At 48.1% G+C, this 15,784-nt stretch overlaps 2 protein-coding genes across 3 annotated transcripts in view; one reads left to right on the top strand and one right to left on the bottom strand.

Moving 5' to 3' along the window:
• Positions 1-1,092: 1,092 nt before the first annotated feature.
• Positions 1,093-10,095, bottom strand: LOC127584595 (dual specificity protein phosphatase 13-like). The gene is made up of 3 exons (XM_052041367.1): positions 9,929-10,095; positions 5,478-5,695; positions 1,093-1,292 (listed from the first exon to the last, which is right to left on the bottom strand). Exons 1-3 carry the CDS (start codon positions 10,093-10,095, stop codon positions 1,093-1,095), a joined length of 585 nt encoding a protein of 194 aa, XP_051897327.1.
• Positions 10,096-12,148: 2,053 nt separating this feature from the next.
• The window catches only part of samd8 (sterile alpha motif domain containing 8), a 56,948-nt gene continuing 53,312 nt past the window's right edge, over positions 12,149-15,784 (top strand). Inside the window, exon 1 of one of the 2 annotated variants that reach the window (XM_052041624.1) lies at positions 12,149-12,363. The gene's annotated coding sequence lies outside the window, so the exon portion shown is untranslated. The remainder of the gene's footprint in view (positions 12,364-15,784) is intronic. The other variant, XM_052041626.1, reaches the window with a different exon arrangement.

The raw sequence follows: 15,784 nt of genomic DNA, 5'->3' as shown, positions 1-15,784 counted from the left end.
GGAAGGCAAATACCTTTATTGTGAGAGAGATGGAATATACAAGAATAAGGAAGTCTGACCCAAGAGACTAGATGCTGGAATCTGGAGCAACACATGAGATGCTGGAGGAACTCAGCAGGTCAGATGAGGAGTCTTGATCTGAAATGTCGACTATTTTCCTCCATAGATGCTGCCTGACCTGCTGAGTTCCTCCAGCATCTTGTGTGACATCACATCTGGAGTCCTGCTGTTTTCGTCTCACTTTGCATTGGATGCAGTGCTGTGGAGATGAATTCCTGGGGTGAAGAGGTTGTGCTATGAGATAGGCAGAGTGAGTCCATGCTACCTGGAGATTAGACAACTAAAGCACATGAGGGAACCAGACAGAGTAGATGCTGTGAGGATATTTTCCTAGTGGGAGGTGAGGTCTCACAATAAGAGATTGGCCACTGGGTTCTCAGAAAAGGGGGAATGTCTTCTCTGTGCTTTGTAAATCTTTGGAATTCTTAACCCCAGAGAACTGTGTCAGCTGTCAATTGAGTTTGCATTGAAGAGTTTATTCAGATTGAACAGACTGTTTTCCATGTCAGAGGCAAAGTTCCACCTGAGTCTTAAAAATTAATTTTTATTAAAACCAACTGTCTCCAGGTAATAACAACTCTTTATGAATACAGAAACATTTCAACAAATGATAAGCTCCTTAATCAGTGAATGACATTGTTCCAAATGGAGTATGGCAGCTCGTGCGAGAATCTGAATATTTATTCACAGTTAAGCTGCAAAGAATTACTTATAACATGAATAGAATATCATGCAGTCCGATCCAGTGACTGGTCTGTATGGTCACTGAGCTGAGAGAATGCTAACATCTGATTAATGTTGGTGTCAGTGGAGGGACTTGTAACAGTAATAGTGAAATACAAGTAGATGTGTTTACCAATGGGATGAATGCTAATTTTACTAAAATAATCATGCAAATGAATTCCATCTCTGCTGACAAGTACCTCAGTGGGACGTGTTTTACCACAAGTATATAATGGTGAACATTCGTGGTTCTGCAGACAGGAATTATTGAGTATTCACCAGTCCACAGTAAGAGCCCATTCTCAGAAGTCAAACCTTCCTTCCTTGTTGTAATTTTATGTCCAAGGTCCGTAACTGCTTTAAAAACCCTCGATTGGGGAAAATGCGCCTGCGTTCAGCCACTGTGTTGACTGCGTCCAACAGCGAGAGGTGATGGTAAGTCATTAGGTAGGCCAACACCAGGGTAACTGACCTGCTGTATCCAAAGGCACAGTGCACAAAGACCTTCCCTGGGGTAAGACAGGACACACAATGGACTCTTGAACCATTTTGTTTTCCAAGTTATTTGAAACACAGCATGACAGTACAGAATTTAATAGTAATTATACATCAGGCGAACTGAAAGCAAATGCAATTAATCAATCTCAACACACTGAAATGTGTGTGATTGTTCCAATATGTGGACAATTCGGGAAATTACATTGCAATTACTCTGAAAAGTGTAACATTAAGCACTTGCTGTGCAGGAACCTGTTAATTTATACCTCAGAATTTCTCCCAGAATTTACGTGACTCAGGAGAAGCAGGTCACAGTCAGGGAATGGGATACATGGTCAAATTAACTGAAGGGCACCAGGGAACCTTTCATTCAAGTGTCCCTGAGGCCTAGTCAATGCAGACTCTGGCTATAACAAAACTGTGGTTCAGCCTGGACACAGAGACACAAGTTCAAATTCCACCATGGACAGCTGGAGAATTTAAATTCAAGTAATTAAATAATCTGCAATTGGAAAAAGAAATCTAGCTTCAGTAGTGGTAATCACAAAACACTGGAGTGTTATATAACCCATTTGGTTCACTGTTGCCCTTCAGGGAAGGAAACCTGCTGCCTTACCTGGTGTTGGGGGCAGACCTTGTTGTAGTTTTGTGGTCTGTACTCTAATAAATTTTGAATGTAGACTAAACGTTGAGCATGATGGCATATTCGACCAAAGGAAGGAACCACTGTACCAACCAGAGATTTCAGTCTGGGTGGGGTTCAAGATGTAAGAACTCCCATCGAAGTTGGAGCACCGGGGTGGGAGATGAGGGAAGGGCAGACAGTAGCACGTAGGAAGGCATCAGCAAACAGAGATAGGGCAGGGGAAGCTGATAAGATAAAGGTTCTTTCTCTGAGTGCACATAGCAATAGAGGAGTTAATGACACAAACAAACAATATGTAACGAACATAGAAACAAAAATGATCTGATGGACATTTCAGAGGATTGCAAGGTGACAGGCTGGGAACTGAATATTCAGGGGTGTTTGACATTTCGGAAGGATGGGCAGAGGGGAAGAGTTGGCTGGGTGGCAGGGTGTGAGGAAATGATGTTGACACATCCATCCCTCCACAGCTTCTCTGCAAAACCCACGTCTTCTCCCTTTTCCAGCTCTCACGGAAGGTGTTTGACCGGAAACATTAACTTTGTCAGACAGGTGCTGCCTGACCCGCTGTGTTCTCAGCGTTTATTGTGGGCAGGACAGCAAGTTGTGTGGACACGAGAGTCTGCAGAGGGACAGTGGCGGGGAAGGTGAGTGGGCAAGAAGGTGGCAGATGGATAACACGTGGGAAAATTGTAGGTTATGCACTTTGGAAGGAAGGATATAGAAATAGAGTGAGATTACAAAATATTGCAATGCAAAGGGATGTGGGAAGCCTGCACATGGAACACCAAAAGTTGGGAAGCAGGGACAGTGGTAACTGGGAGGCTAATGGAATGTCGGCCTGATGCATGGAACGGGCCACTGATAAGACTGCACTGGAGCACTGCGCACAGTTTTAATCTTCATATTTAAGGAAGGATTGATTTACATAAGAGGTATTGCAGTGAAGGTTCATGGTTGATTCTCTGTTGACGTATAAATTGAGCAGAGTAGGCCTGTATTTGTTATGGTTTAGAAGAACGAGACGTGATTTTACTTAAACACATACTCTGGAGGGGATGGACGGGTGGATACTGAGAGGATATTCCCTCCGCCCCCCCCCGAGGGATTCTGTTATCACAATAAAAGGTTCAGAAAGTTTCAGAACAAGAGGTTGCTCATTTGAAACTGCGATGAGGAGGAATTTATTCTTTCAGAGGGTTGTGAATCTTTACCTTAGCACAGCTGTGGAGGTGGAGCCATTGAGCAAGGATATGAGAACCAGGAGCAGGAACTGGTCAACTGGCCCCAGTGAGCCCACTCCACCAGTCAGTCCTGTCACAGCTGAACCAATCGTAGACATTTTACTGCTCTCTTCCTTGTGAAGCAGGAGGTACTAAGGATTAGTGCTGTGCCCCCTGACCCAGACTCGATCCTGACCTCCAGTGCTTTCTGTGCAGAGTTTACACATTTTCCCTGGGACTCTGTGGTTTCCTCCTACATCCCAAAGATGTGCTGTTGTGTTTAACTGACAACTGCAAATGACCTGTAGTGTAGATGGGAGGCAGAAGAACCAGGGGTTCCTGAGCATAGCAGAGAGAATAAGTTACAGGAAAATCTACAGGCAATGGGACTGACGGGACCAATTCGAGATCGATAGATCTCAGGTGTAGATTCAATGGGCTGTGTGACCCCCTCCACATCACAGGGAAATATTAAATATGAAATGAAATGCGAAATATTCAAGGCAAAGACTGACTACATCAAAGGGTGGAGGGAGAGAGTGAGAAAGTGGTAGGGACAAGACCAGGTCAGCCAGGATCACATTCAGTTGTGGGGTAGGCTTGAGGGGCCGAGAGGCCTACTCCTGCTCCTGCTTCGTGTGTAGAAATGTGAGGACCAGTAGATAAATGGACTGGGTATCATCGTTACAATTAATGTGAGGATTTCTGGCATCAATGTGACGTCAGGGTGACAAAAGGGTCTCTCTGTCTCCGACCTCAGTGCTGGGGAATTGGCTGCAGCAAATGGTCACTGTCCACTGAAGTCAAATATTGGCAATTAAGTTATCGTTCCTGTTGCAACTCAGCTGCCTGTTGACCTGTGAGTTGGTTGTGAGTATTAACCTTTATGAACCAAGGACAAAGCCGTGATTTAATCTTTCCTTTAGTGCAAACAATGCATGTTTGGAGCAGAGTTGAATTCTACCTCGTGACGCAGGAAGTGCTTCGTCATAACTTCGCCAGATGTTCTCTGTTCAATTTAAGAGTTAAATCTGATTCATAAACTACAAACAGTGGCTGCAGCTTTCAAACTCTGAAACTCCTCCGGACTTGTTCCGAGTCCCATGTCCCTGCCATCCCCATGTTTGCTGACCTATGCCAGCTCCCAACCACGTCAAAATTCATCACCAGTCCCTTCCAGCCTCATCTCTGTAACTTACCCCAGCCCCAATACCAATTCCAGTCTCTGAAACCTCCACTACCTCTTTACACCAAACATCTCTGCAAATACCTCCTTCCCCCTACAACACTCCCAATGCCTGAAACTTCCTCCACTACTCACTCTTGTACCTCCGTAACCTCCACCAAACCCAGTACCCCTGCCTACATCTGTAACTTAGTCCAGCCCCTACACCCTCCCGATCTCTGCAACCTCCTCCAGCCCCTGTAACAGGTGAAAAGTCTCACCACCGATGTCATGTGATCCACAGGAGTTCCAGCAGTTCGACTGTTATCTCTAAGAACAGATTATGTAGTTAATACCAGACAAGTTGTGGACAGATTAGCTGGTCCCTCTTTCATCTACACTTCAGAAGTACTTTTTTGGCTGAATTGTATGTTGGGACACCTGAGTGTGCTGTGACAGTACTGTAGAAATGCACATTGTCACAGGAATTGAGGCATGTTACTTTACCTGCAGCCGACATTTATGTTCATGTGGCTCTGTGCTGCTGAACTATCTGGCAGACTTCATCTTATTGGTTATAAGGACATTACCAGGTAACGCTTTAGGTCATATTTTTGTATCCTTCAAATAGAGCGAGAACCACGCCTTACCTCAACTGAGGAATCAATTTGTTGTTTATTTTCTGGTTCTCTTGCAGTCTCCTGATATTAGTCCTGTTGCCCTACCAACCCTCCAGCCAATGGAACAATTCTTTCTAATTTGTTCTGTCTGAACCCTTCATGATTTTGTTTGTTCTCTGTGGTCAGGCTAATCTGTTCATTTGCTGCCATAAGTTCCTACTAGGTGCATAAATGTTAGTGCACTACTGGTGAGTTGCCGGATCACAACCCTTTCAGCTCCCAAGGTGTGGAGTATTTATTGTGTTCTGGTGTTAACCTAAGGTTGAAAAACCAAACATAACGTCCCTCATGGAGGAGCACACTCAGCGATAACTGACTGAGTACAGGCTCTGTGGACTGTGCAGTGGGTACACAGGCTCTGTGGACTGTGCAGTGGGTACGCAAGTTCTCTAGTCTGCGCCTTGGCCTTTTTAGGTTTCTACTGTTGATTATTTTAATCAAGAATCAAGGCAATGAATGTTGTGTTTGAAATGGTTTCTTACCTCCCAGTATATCCACCGCCTGGTGTATATATTCACTTGCAGGATGGAAGTAGGCAGAAATGTCAAAGCTTGGTAAGTCACGAGCTGCAATGCCATAATAATCCATAGCAGTACCATAGAAATCTTGGCATCCACTAGACGCGAGCTGTTTGTGTGCAGCGTTTAACACGTGCGTGATCCCCAGCTTCCACAGCTGAAATCTGTCATGGGCCACCGTCCTAGTCAACCAAAGATCAAAAAATGTTGCTGTTAGCCAATCAAATTCACAGTACCGTGTCTGTTGCCTTTGTGCTGTTGATGAAATTCTGTCCTTCTCATTCTGAGCGATTTCAGTTCTGAAAATGGCCACTTTTGTCCCTGAGCGCCTCTCACTGCACCAGTGGGGTCTTTCTGTTACCTCTTCATTACATGTTGTCTCCCTAACCCTCAACCACTTTGCTCATTGGCCCAAGAGGCATTGATTTAAAACTATCACCACATCACCTGAACAGGCTGCAGGGATCTCAGTCAGGCTATCTTCGACGTTGATTTAAATGCTGGCAACAGGATCACAAATGGGTACAACGGGGTAAAGCCCACTGGCAAAGCCTACTGAGTTGAGCAGCTGGTGGTCCCACAAGAAGAGAACCTGTGGTAGAACGTAGTGAAGACTGGAACCACAGTGGACGAAGCTACAGCATCACCTCTCCATGTCAGCATGGATGGTGTAGGCATGTCTCATATGCGGCCCCATACACTGTTCCTGCACGTCAGTATGCATGGTGCAGGCATGTCTCATATGTGTCCATACACTGCTCCTGTACTGCAGTAGCCGCCCAAGCCATCCTCCTTTAGGTATGAATCCTGTTCGCAGGGATATGATGCACAGATCTCTGGGAAAGTGGGGGGAGGGGAAGGGTAGTCCAACAGGTCCTCATCCCCATGGTTATAGTTGTGGCTGCTTCAAACTGTTCATAGAGCCTGGGTACACAGACACCGGTGTTACTACACGCTGAGGTGCCACCTGTCCCACTCTGGCCCCAGTTGTTCCATTCAGTTGGGCTGTGCCATTCTACCTGCCCCTCAGAGATCATGTCAATCAAGCAGTGGTCTGCACGGAATGTCCTCAAGCTTCTGAGGGAAACATAGACAATAGATCCTGTCAAATGGCCGTCAAGGTCCATCGATATAATGGCTCACCTGCCAGAACTTTTAAACAAGAACTGAGACCTGCTGCCCCTCAGATCCATGGTACACAACCAGCATGGCACACGGTCCCCAAGGTGGCTGTGGTGTGCATGAGCTGTCATCCGCCTACTTCTACAGTCTATGCACCTGCCAGGAGGTCTGGAAAGGGGTGCAGTGGTCTTTCCCGAGGAGCAGTGCACAGCACAGGCTGCTCCCAGGAATGGATGCTGTGACAAATATTGACTCCTGTGAGAAGATCATCAACTCATGAATATTTCACTGTGGTTTGCCCAGAACTTGTTGGTCTTCCTGTGCATGGAGGCATCTGCAGACAACTGTTGCCAACTGACATGTTCCAAAGTGCAGGACTGCATAAACTGAAGAGACACAAGGCCTTCGGCCCCTCCATGCTTCTCCACCACTCATCCAACTCAGGGCTGATCGACCTCAGCAATCGTCTTCCTGTCTTATCCCTTTCCCCCTAATATATTTAAATATGTAAATATGTCGATCTGTATTTTGAATGAACTCAGTGACTGATCCTCGAAAGCCGCCTGGGTAGAGAATTCCAAAGGTTCACCCCCTCTGAGTGAGGAACTTCCTGCTCCTTGTCCTGAGATTGTGATTACTGGTTCGAGACTCCTCAGGTAGGGGAAGTATTTGCCTCGCATACAACCTGTTGCCTTGGAAGAACTTTTATAATATTCAAGCAATCTCTCATTCTTCTAAACTCTAGGCAGTACAGACCCAATCTACACAATGTTTCACCACACTGAGAACCCACCAACCCCGGAACCAGTCAAGTCAACTCCGTCTGTGGCAAGTACATCCTTTTTTAGTAGGTAGATAAAACTGTACACAATACTCCAGGTTCCAACTCACCAAGGCTCCACACAAATACATGGAGATTTCCTTACTCCTGGCTACAAATCTTTTCCTACTGAAGACCACCTACCATTTGTCTTCCTGGCCAGCAATACAACTACATTGTCGAAAAGTGAGTATGTAGCCTCCTGCCTATAAAGATCTGAAACATACAGGAATTCGACGGGTGATAAATTGGGCTTGGAGACACCCATTGTTTGGGGCTATAGAAAGTGTCAGGGTCTGCGCAGCACACACATGTTTCTCCCATGAATCACTGGACATGCCATTGTGGGAGATGTTAGCATGTTAACAGGCAATGAACATCCATTGGAGGAGACATGATGTCACTGAGAGTGCAATGCTACATGCCATTGAGAAGGATCAATCACTGCTCCAGGTTAGTTGCTGCTTGGTTTCTTCTGGCTGTTGCTAAGTTTGACGTGTGTTTGTTTCTTCTGTGCTCAATCCAATATGTCCAGTCCTCACTTCTTCCAAGACGGATGCAACCAGCAACTTACCCTCCCTTTTAGCAGGGTCACTGACACCAAGTTAACTGTTCCTCATTCAACTCTTCTCCTTGAAAATGGAAGCTTGAGCCTAGCTCAACTTTTTCCCACAGGACCTCCCAGCTGGACAGAAGCTCAGGGGGGTAGAAACTAGGGCACCTGTGCTGGATGGTGATCAGTATTAACGTGGTGAAGAATGTCCAAAGCTGCTTCCTACCTCAGCGTTGACTGCATTCTTGATGTAAGCAATTTTCTCTCCGAAGTTCTCATTTTATAGACTGTCGAGGAATTCAGTGCTGACTTTCCAGAGACATTTTTTGAACCTTAATGAAGGCAACATGATGGACAGGATTCACAGCTTCTGCCAGAGGTGTCTCAGGTAAAACCTCTGGAGCTAGTGGACTGTGTCCCGTGGACCTCCAAATTAGGCAAGCCACATCCATGGGCAAAGACGGAGACTGAGAGGTTTGCTCTTGCCGCATTAATGCTGTGGCAGAGAACTAAGCATCACTTTCAGAAGTTCCATGCTTTTATTATGACTTTACCTTTGTTTTTTGAGTTATCTGAATTTCTCAACCTTCTGAAATCCCTTCATCAATCAACTGTTTGCACTTTTTTAGCAAATCCATTGGAACTTGTGCCACAGAAACTCTGGGGTGGAAAATGCCAAAGGGTGAATTCTTTTAACACAGGATATCCATTGCACAGATGGTCTTGTCAGAGTCAGATCTTGGTCCAGTGACAAAGGAGCCCAAGATAAAAGGAGACTAGGCTCTGCTGACCACCCTTAACACATGTACTGTATATATGTGGATACAACCACATACATCATGTACAGGTCCAGAATGGATAAGACTGATAAGCAAATTCCTTGAATGCACATATCAGCAAAGCAGATTTAATTGTAGAAATGCAAAAATTTCTGTCAGTAATCTTAAGCCCTACTGAAGTCCTCACAGATAGAACTATGAGAATTTCATCTTTTGAGGATTATTCCCTGGGTAAAATATTTCAAGGAATTAAGTGTTGTTGGATGAAGCTCAGTGGAATTTAACACTGTTAGCGTGTTTCAGCTCAGATTCATTTATTAAAACATACAAGATCCTGGAGGTGCAGGACACAGTGATAACGAGGTGTTGCCCTAATGGGAGAGGCTCAGATGAGGGCACATAGTCACAGGATAAGGGGCATTCACTGAAAACTGAGGTGTGTTGGAACTTCCTTGTGCAGAATCTCAACCAACGCCTTATAAAGCCTCAGCAGTACATCTTTGCCTTTTATATTTTAGTCCTCTTGAAATAGTGGTATGGATGAGTTGGGCTGAAGGGCCTGTTTCCATGCTGTAAGATTCCAAGAAAGAATCTCTGGAATTCTTTGCCCTGGAAGGTTTGTGGAGGCTGGATCATTGGCGGTACTTGAAGAGGAGGTAGATAAATTTTGAAAGATCCGTGGGAATGGCACAGGACAGCAGATGAGGCCAGGGGCAGATCAACCATGAAAGTATTGAATGGTGGGATAGGCATGAAGAGCTGAGTGGTCTATTCCAGCTCCTACTTTCTTTTGTCCTTATGTTCTTTATTTTGCTCTTTTTTGATCCCGAATCGGGAATAATGTGATGGTGTGAAATTGAATGCATTTGGCACAATAAATTAAAACAGTTCCAAAACATTCGTTTCTATTTACATTTAACAGAATAGCTGCTCAAATCAGCCTTGGAAAGTCTACAAGGCCACAGGGCCCTTGAGGGAGTTCCGAGGGTTCAGTGAGAACCTCCACTAGCCTACACTGGGTAATTCCTTGAATTCTATTGACTGACAGAATATCCCCAGACTTTATCTGCCCACAAACCCTGCTCACAAAACATACCACTGCCTTGCCAACCATTCTCCTGCTCTCTGAACAGATACTTACATGTCTCCAATGTACAGGTTAGGCCAGACTTCATCTATCCGACTGAGCGGAACTCTGTTGTTGTGCAGGATTTCCTCCAGTTGTACTACTGTGGGGGTGCTGGGTTCAGGCCTAGGGTCGCTGTGACATCTGGGGTAGCCACTGGATTGAGTTGCTTCGTCTGACATCCTGATAGCTGGGATTTCATTCACTCTGCTCTAAGGCTGTCTGCTGGTCGCTGTATGGTCTGTGGCAGCCCAGCCTGTCCTTCACTATATCTGATGGGTCTGCGCAGGTGCAAGTGCAGATTGTGCGTCAACAAGTTTACTTCAGCCTGATGGGTCCCACAGCAAAGTGCTGCTTCAGCAACAAAGACAGTTTAGAAACTCGTTCTAACAACAGTTCTGATTTTGTGTTTCAGAAACTATTGGAGACCATATTTCAGAGTAAAGTGGTCTGCTTACTATGTGGGGTCTAATTTCTGCCTCTCCACAGAACACATTAAATGTGTTCCATTAGCCAGATTGTAATAATAAGGGTCACAGTGCTAATTGATTCTGTAAGATTGATTAATGACAGAACAACATGCTCACAAGGCACACACGGTAGTGTAGCGGTTAGCGTAACACTTTACAGCACCAGTGACCTGGGTTCAATTCCGGCCACCGTCTGTAAGGAGTTTGTACGTTCTCCCTGTGTCTGCGTGGGTTTCCTCCGGGTGCTCCGGTTTCCTCCCACATCCAAAGACGTACAGGTTAGGAAGTTGTGGGCATGCTATGTTGGCGCCGGAAGTGTGGCGACACTTGCGGGCTGTCCCCAGAACACTCTATGCAAAAAGCTGCATTTCACTGTGTGTTTTGATGTACATGTGACTAATAAAGATATCTAATCTAATCTAGGTATTTGTAACCAAGCAGCTGTGTTTGGGATGAGTTCCAACCCAAAAACAACAGCTGGCTTGCAGTTGGTTGAGATTTAAAATCTCAAACCCAACCCAGTGCACTCTCAGGTTAACAAGGGCAACTGGCCAGCGCCCGATCCAGGAAGCTGATTCACCAGCTCATCGTCCTCGAGAAAGCCAAGAATCTGATGTTTCCGCTGGGCTGTCAGTGTTTCCTGGAGGTGTGGGATATTGGTCTGTGGAACTCTGTGGAGCAGGAGTTTTCCCCCTTTTCCCCCCAAGGCCCTCATTTTTACCCAGCCTTCATAAAAGTTATTCATTCCATTGGGTGTGATTAGCACTGACAAAACTAGCATTCACTGCCCACCTCTGAGCTCAGGACACAGTTAAAGGTCGACCACATTCTGGAAAGTGAGGCTCCTTCTGACTGACTAGATCTCAAAATAATCTGGGTTTGTTTTCACCCTTGTGGTTAATTTAGGCTGTTCACTGCCGTTGTATAGAGCCAGTCTCCAAAAGCCCACGGTTGTTTATTGCATAGATGGGGCCACTTCAGCTCATCAGTTCTGTCGCAAATGGAAGGCCCTTCAATTCTCTCCGCATTCCCATCAACTTTCCCCAGATCCTACCGCTCACCTGCACGCTCGGGGCGAGTTACAGAGCAGTCCGTTAACTGACTGACCTGCATGTCTTTGGGATATGGGAGGGTCACATGCGGTTCAGGTACATTGTCCCGGCCATAACTTCTGCAACAGCAGCAGAGTAGGTTACAAACTTCACATAAATTACACATAATTTACACGACAAAATAGACATAACGACGTCCGTGCGAGCTGAGACAGAGAAACAAACACATGGCGGGGGTGTCAGGGAGGGGCCCCCCCGCCCCGGGCTCCATTCCCAGCGCGGGGTTTCAGTGTCTGGGTCAGTTGTTTACGGGTGAACCCGCCCCCCGGGTAATCCGGGGGCTGTTGATCAGCGACCGACCATACGGTCGACTGTTGCTTTGCTCCTGTGTTACTGCCCCCGCGTAACGAGCGGCTCCGCGTTACAGGACGTTCGCCCCCCGGTGTAATCAGCGGCATCAAAAGCACAGACCGGTAAGAAAGAGCAATGACTCTGTGGACGGAGAGAGGGAACTTGCTCTGCCCTTCACCAGAACATCGGTGTGTTCGTCGCACTTTGAATGTCCTAATATTATTGGTCGTTCGTATGTGGGGGGATGTCCGTAACCCGGGGACGGCCTGTATTTATGTAATTTCAAAGAAGGGCATGTGAGGGCGCTGTGGTCGGCGGGCGGCCGCTGACGTCAGCAAAAGGTGCTGCTCCTCCGGTGCTGTAGGGGCGCTGTGGTCGGCGGGCGGCCGCTGACGTTCAGCAAAAGGTGCTGCTCCTCCGGTGCTGTAGGGGCGCTGTGGCCGGCGGGAGGCCGTTGATGCGCCCTGACGCCTGTGTTGGCGGCGGCGGCGGCGGCGGCGGGCGATGAGGCGGAGTCGGGGTCCGCAGTGAGAGTCTGATCCGGCGCCGGGTTCCCGGCTCCCGCTCATCTCTCCGGGTAGGGAACCGGGCTGAGGGGTGGGTGACAGCTGTCCGGGTGGTGTGGGGTCCGCCTGAGGGATGAGGGGGAGATGGGGCGGCGTGATGGGGGTGGGGAGGAGGGGAGGGGAGGGGAGGGGGGAGGGAGAAGGGTGGGGGAGGAGGGGAGGGGAGGGAGGAGGGAGGGAAGGGGAGGGTGGGGGAAGGGAAGGGGGGAGGGGAAGGGAAGGGAAGGGGGGAGGGGAAGGGGGAAGGGGAGGGAAGGGGGAGGGGGGGAGGGGGAAGGGGAGGGAGGGAGGGGGAAGGGGGAGGGGAGGGAGGGGGAAGGGGGAGGGAAGAGGGGGGAAGGGGGAGGGGAGGGAGGGGGAGAGGGGGGGAAGGGGGAGGGGAGGAAGGGGGAGGGGGAGGGAAGAGGGGGGGAAGGGGGAGGGGAGGGAGGGGAGGGGAGGGAGGGGAGGGAAGAGGGGGAAGGGGGAGGAGAGGGAGGGGAGGGAGGGGGAGGGGGGAGGAGGGGAGGGAGGGGGAGGGAAGAGGGGGGAGGGGGAGGGAGGGGGGAGGGAGGGGGAGGGAGGAAGAGGGGGGGAGGGGGAGGGGAGGGAGGGGGAGGGAAGAGGGGGGGAGGGGGAGGGAAGAGGGGGGGAAGGGGGGGAGGGGGAGGGAAGAGGGGGGGAAGGGGGAGGGAGAGGGGGGAAGGGGGAGGGAAGGGAAGGGGGGGAAGGGGGAGGGGAAGTGGACAGGGGGGAAGGGTGGGAGGGAAGGGAAGGGGTGAGGGTGGGAGGGGAGGGAAGGGGGGAGGGTGGGAGGGTAGGGAAGGGGGGGAGGGTGGAGGGGAGGGAAGGGTAGAGGAGGGAGGGAGAGGGGAGGGAAGGGGGGAGGGTGGGGAGGGAGGGAGAGGGAAAGGGGGGGAGGGAGAGGAAGGGGGGAGGGAGGGAGAGGGAAGGGGGGGAGCGGGAGGGGAGGGAGAGGGAAGGGGAGGGTGGGGGGGGGAGGGAGGAGGAGGGGTGGGAGGGGAGGAAGTGAAGGAGGAGGAGGGGGAGGGAGGAAGGGGGAGGGAGGGAGAGGAAGGGAGGGAAGGGGGGAGGAGGGGGAGGGAGGGAGAGGGAAGGGGGGGAGGGTGGGGGGGGGAGGGAGGAGGAGGGAGGGGGAGGGAAGGGGGAGGAAGGTACTGGCATCCCCTTGCTGATCGCCTTTAGGTGACTGGACGTGCTGCCCGTCATTTATTGCTCAACACTCGTGTGGCACAAATGCGATTGCTCAAGACATTCACAGACCTTTGCCAGAAATTGATCCTGAAACCTCCGTGTGTTGTGGGTGCGTCAGTTGGAAAACTGACCTGATTTAAATCCTGGTAAATTAGTGAAGCCTGGCAAACAAACGCTATACTGACAGGCAGACAAGTTTGGGAGCTGTTGCAAAAACAAAAGATGCTGGAAAAAACTCAGCAGGTCAGGCAGCATTTGTGGAAAGATAAATAGTCAACTCTTCAGCTCTGTGGCCCTTCATCAGAACTCACAGCCCTTTAACGTTCTAGCAAGTGGTTTGTTCATGTACATTGTAAATACTCCAAAGGTCTTTTATGCTTTTATTAGAGCTTTCCAAAAGTAAAATACTGCAGGTACTGGAAATCTCAAATACAAACCAAAAACACTGGAAACTCTCAGCAGGGCTGGTTCCACCTTGGCAGAGAGCAACAGTACTAATGTTCCAGTGTGGTGATGTTTCATGACAGCAGTTGGAGCTTTGTTTAATTTTTACTGGTATTAAGATGTATTTGTTAATTTGAAAATTGTTTCAGCAGTGAGCTTAGTAATCAGACATTTATTAAATCTAATATACTAATTGATATAGGTCAGCATTTGGCCAGCTTGGGTTGGACCAAATAGAGCATGTAATCTGCTGAATTAATTTTCAAAACATAATCTTGTGAATTATTCATTTAAATATGTTTGGTATTGATTTCATCTGAGAAGGCAGTCTTTCAGAAAGATGTACGACTATTAAGGGATCTGTCGGAAGAGGTGCTGCTTGCTTGACTGGGTGAAACATTTCACTGTTTGAGCCCGAGTAATGATTTAAAGTGAAAATTCCTGATCAATTTGTAGCCTAACAGGATAACATAAAAATGGTAAACCTTTGACATTTCTGTAGTCAGGTACTATACCCTTTTTTTTAACCCTGTATTTTTTAATCTGCAGGAAAGGTTGTGTTTTTTTTATTCATGATGCCTTTGGTACAGTATTCCCACAGTACCGTTGGGATTTTCAGTAATCTGATCAGTGTTGGATAGGAGGTGGCAATGCATTTCCAAGTCAGGATCAAGTTCAAGTTTATTGTTACGGGCAGACATACACAGGATATAAATGCCATGAAAATTAGCTCTTTGCAGCAGCAGCACAGTACATGACACAGTTAAGTTAAATTAACATAAATAATACAAAACTTGAACAACATAATAAACAGAATGACACAAGTGCATGCTGAGGGAGAGAGAAAAAGAAATATAGTTCGCGATAGTATTAGGGTTTTGCAGGTCAAATCGAGAACCTGAAGGCAGTGGGGAAGAAGCTGTTGTTGAACCTTGAGCTGTGGGTCTTCAGGCTCCTGTACCTCCTGCCTGATGGCAGCATCGAGATGAGGGCATGGCCCGGATGGTGGGGTCGCTGATAATGGATGTTACCTTCCTGAGACATGGCCTCTTGTAGATGTCTTCTGGTGGGGAGAGCTGTACCTGTGATGGAACTGGCTGAGTCCACTGCTCTCTGTAGCCTCTTGCATCCCTGTGCATTGGAATTCCCATACTAAGCTGTGATGCAACCAGTCAGAATGTTTTCCACTCTACATCTGTATAAGTTTGTCAGAGTCTTTGAAGACATGCTGAATCTCTTTAAACTTGTAAGAAAGTAGAGATGCTGGCTCACCTTCTTGGTTGCACCTATGTGCTGTGCCCAGGATAGATCCTCCAAGATGCTGACACCCAGGAACTTGAAGCTGCTCATCCTTTCCACTGCACAACCTTCAGTGAGGTCTGGTGCGTGTTTGCCCGACTTTCCCTTCCTAATGTCCACGATCAGTTCCTTGGTTTTGCTGACATTGAGCGCGAGGTTGTTGCGACACCACTCAGCCAGCTGACCTACCTCACTCCTGTACGCCTCCTCGTCACCATCTGTGATTCTGCCAACAACAGTGGTGTCTTCGGTGAATTTGTAGATGGCGTTGGAGCTATGCTTAGCCACACAGTCGTAGGTATAGAGAGAGTAGAGCAGGGGGCTAAGCACACAGCCCTGAGGTGTGCCTGTGTTGACGGTCAGTGAGAAGGAGATGAGGTTTCCGATCTGTATTGATTGTGGTTTCCCAGTGAGAAAGTCGAGGATCCAATTGCAGAGAGAGGTATAGACGCCCCAGTCTTGGTCGCATGATGATAAGCTTTGAGGGGATGATGA

The sequence above is a fragment of the Pristis pectinata genome, chromosome 30 (genome assembly GCF_009764475.1).
Source record: "Pristis pectinata isolate sPriPec2 chromosome 30, sPriPec2.1.pri, whole genome shotgun sequence".
Taxonomy (NCBI): domain Eukaryota; kingdom Metazoa; phylum Chordata; class Chondrichthyes; order Rhinopristiformes; family Pristidae; genus Pristis; species Pristis pectinata.
This window is presented reverse-complemented; position numbering and strand designations above follow the sequence as displayed.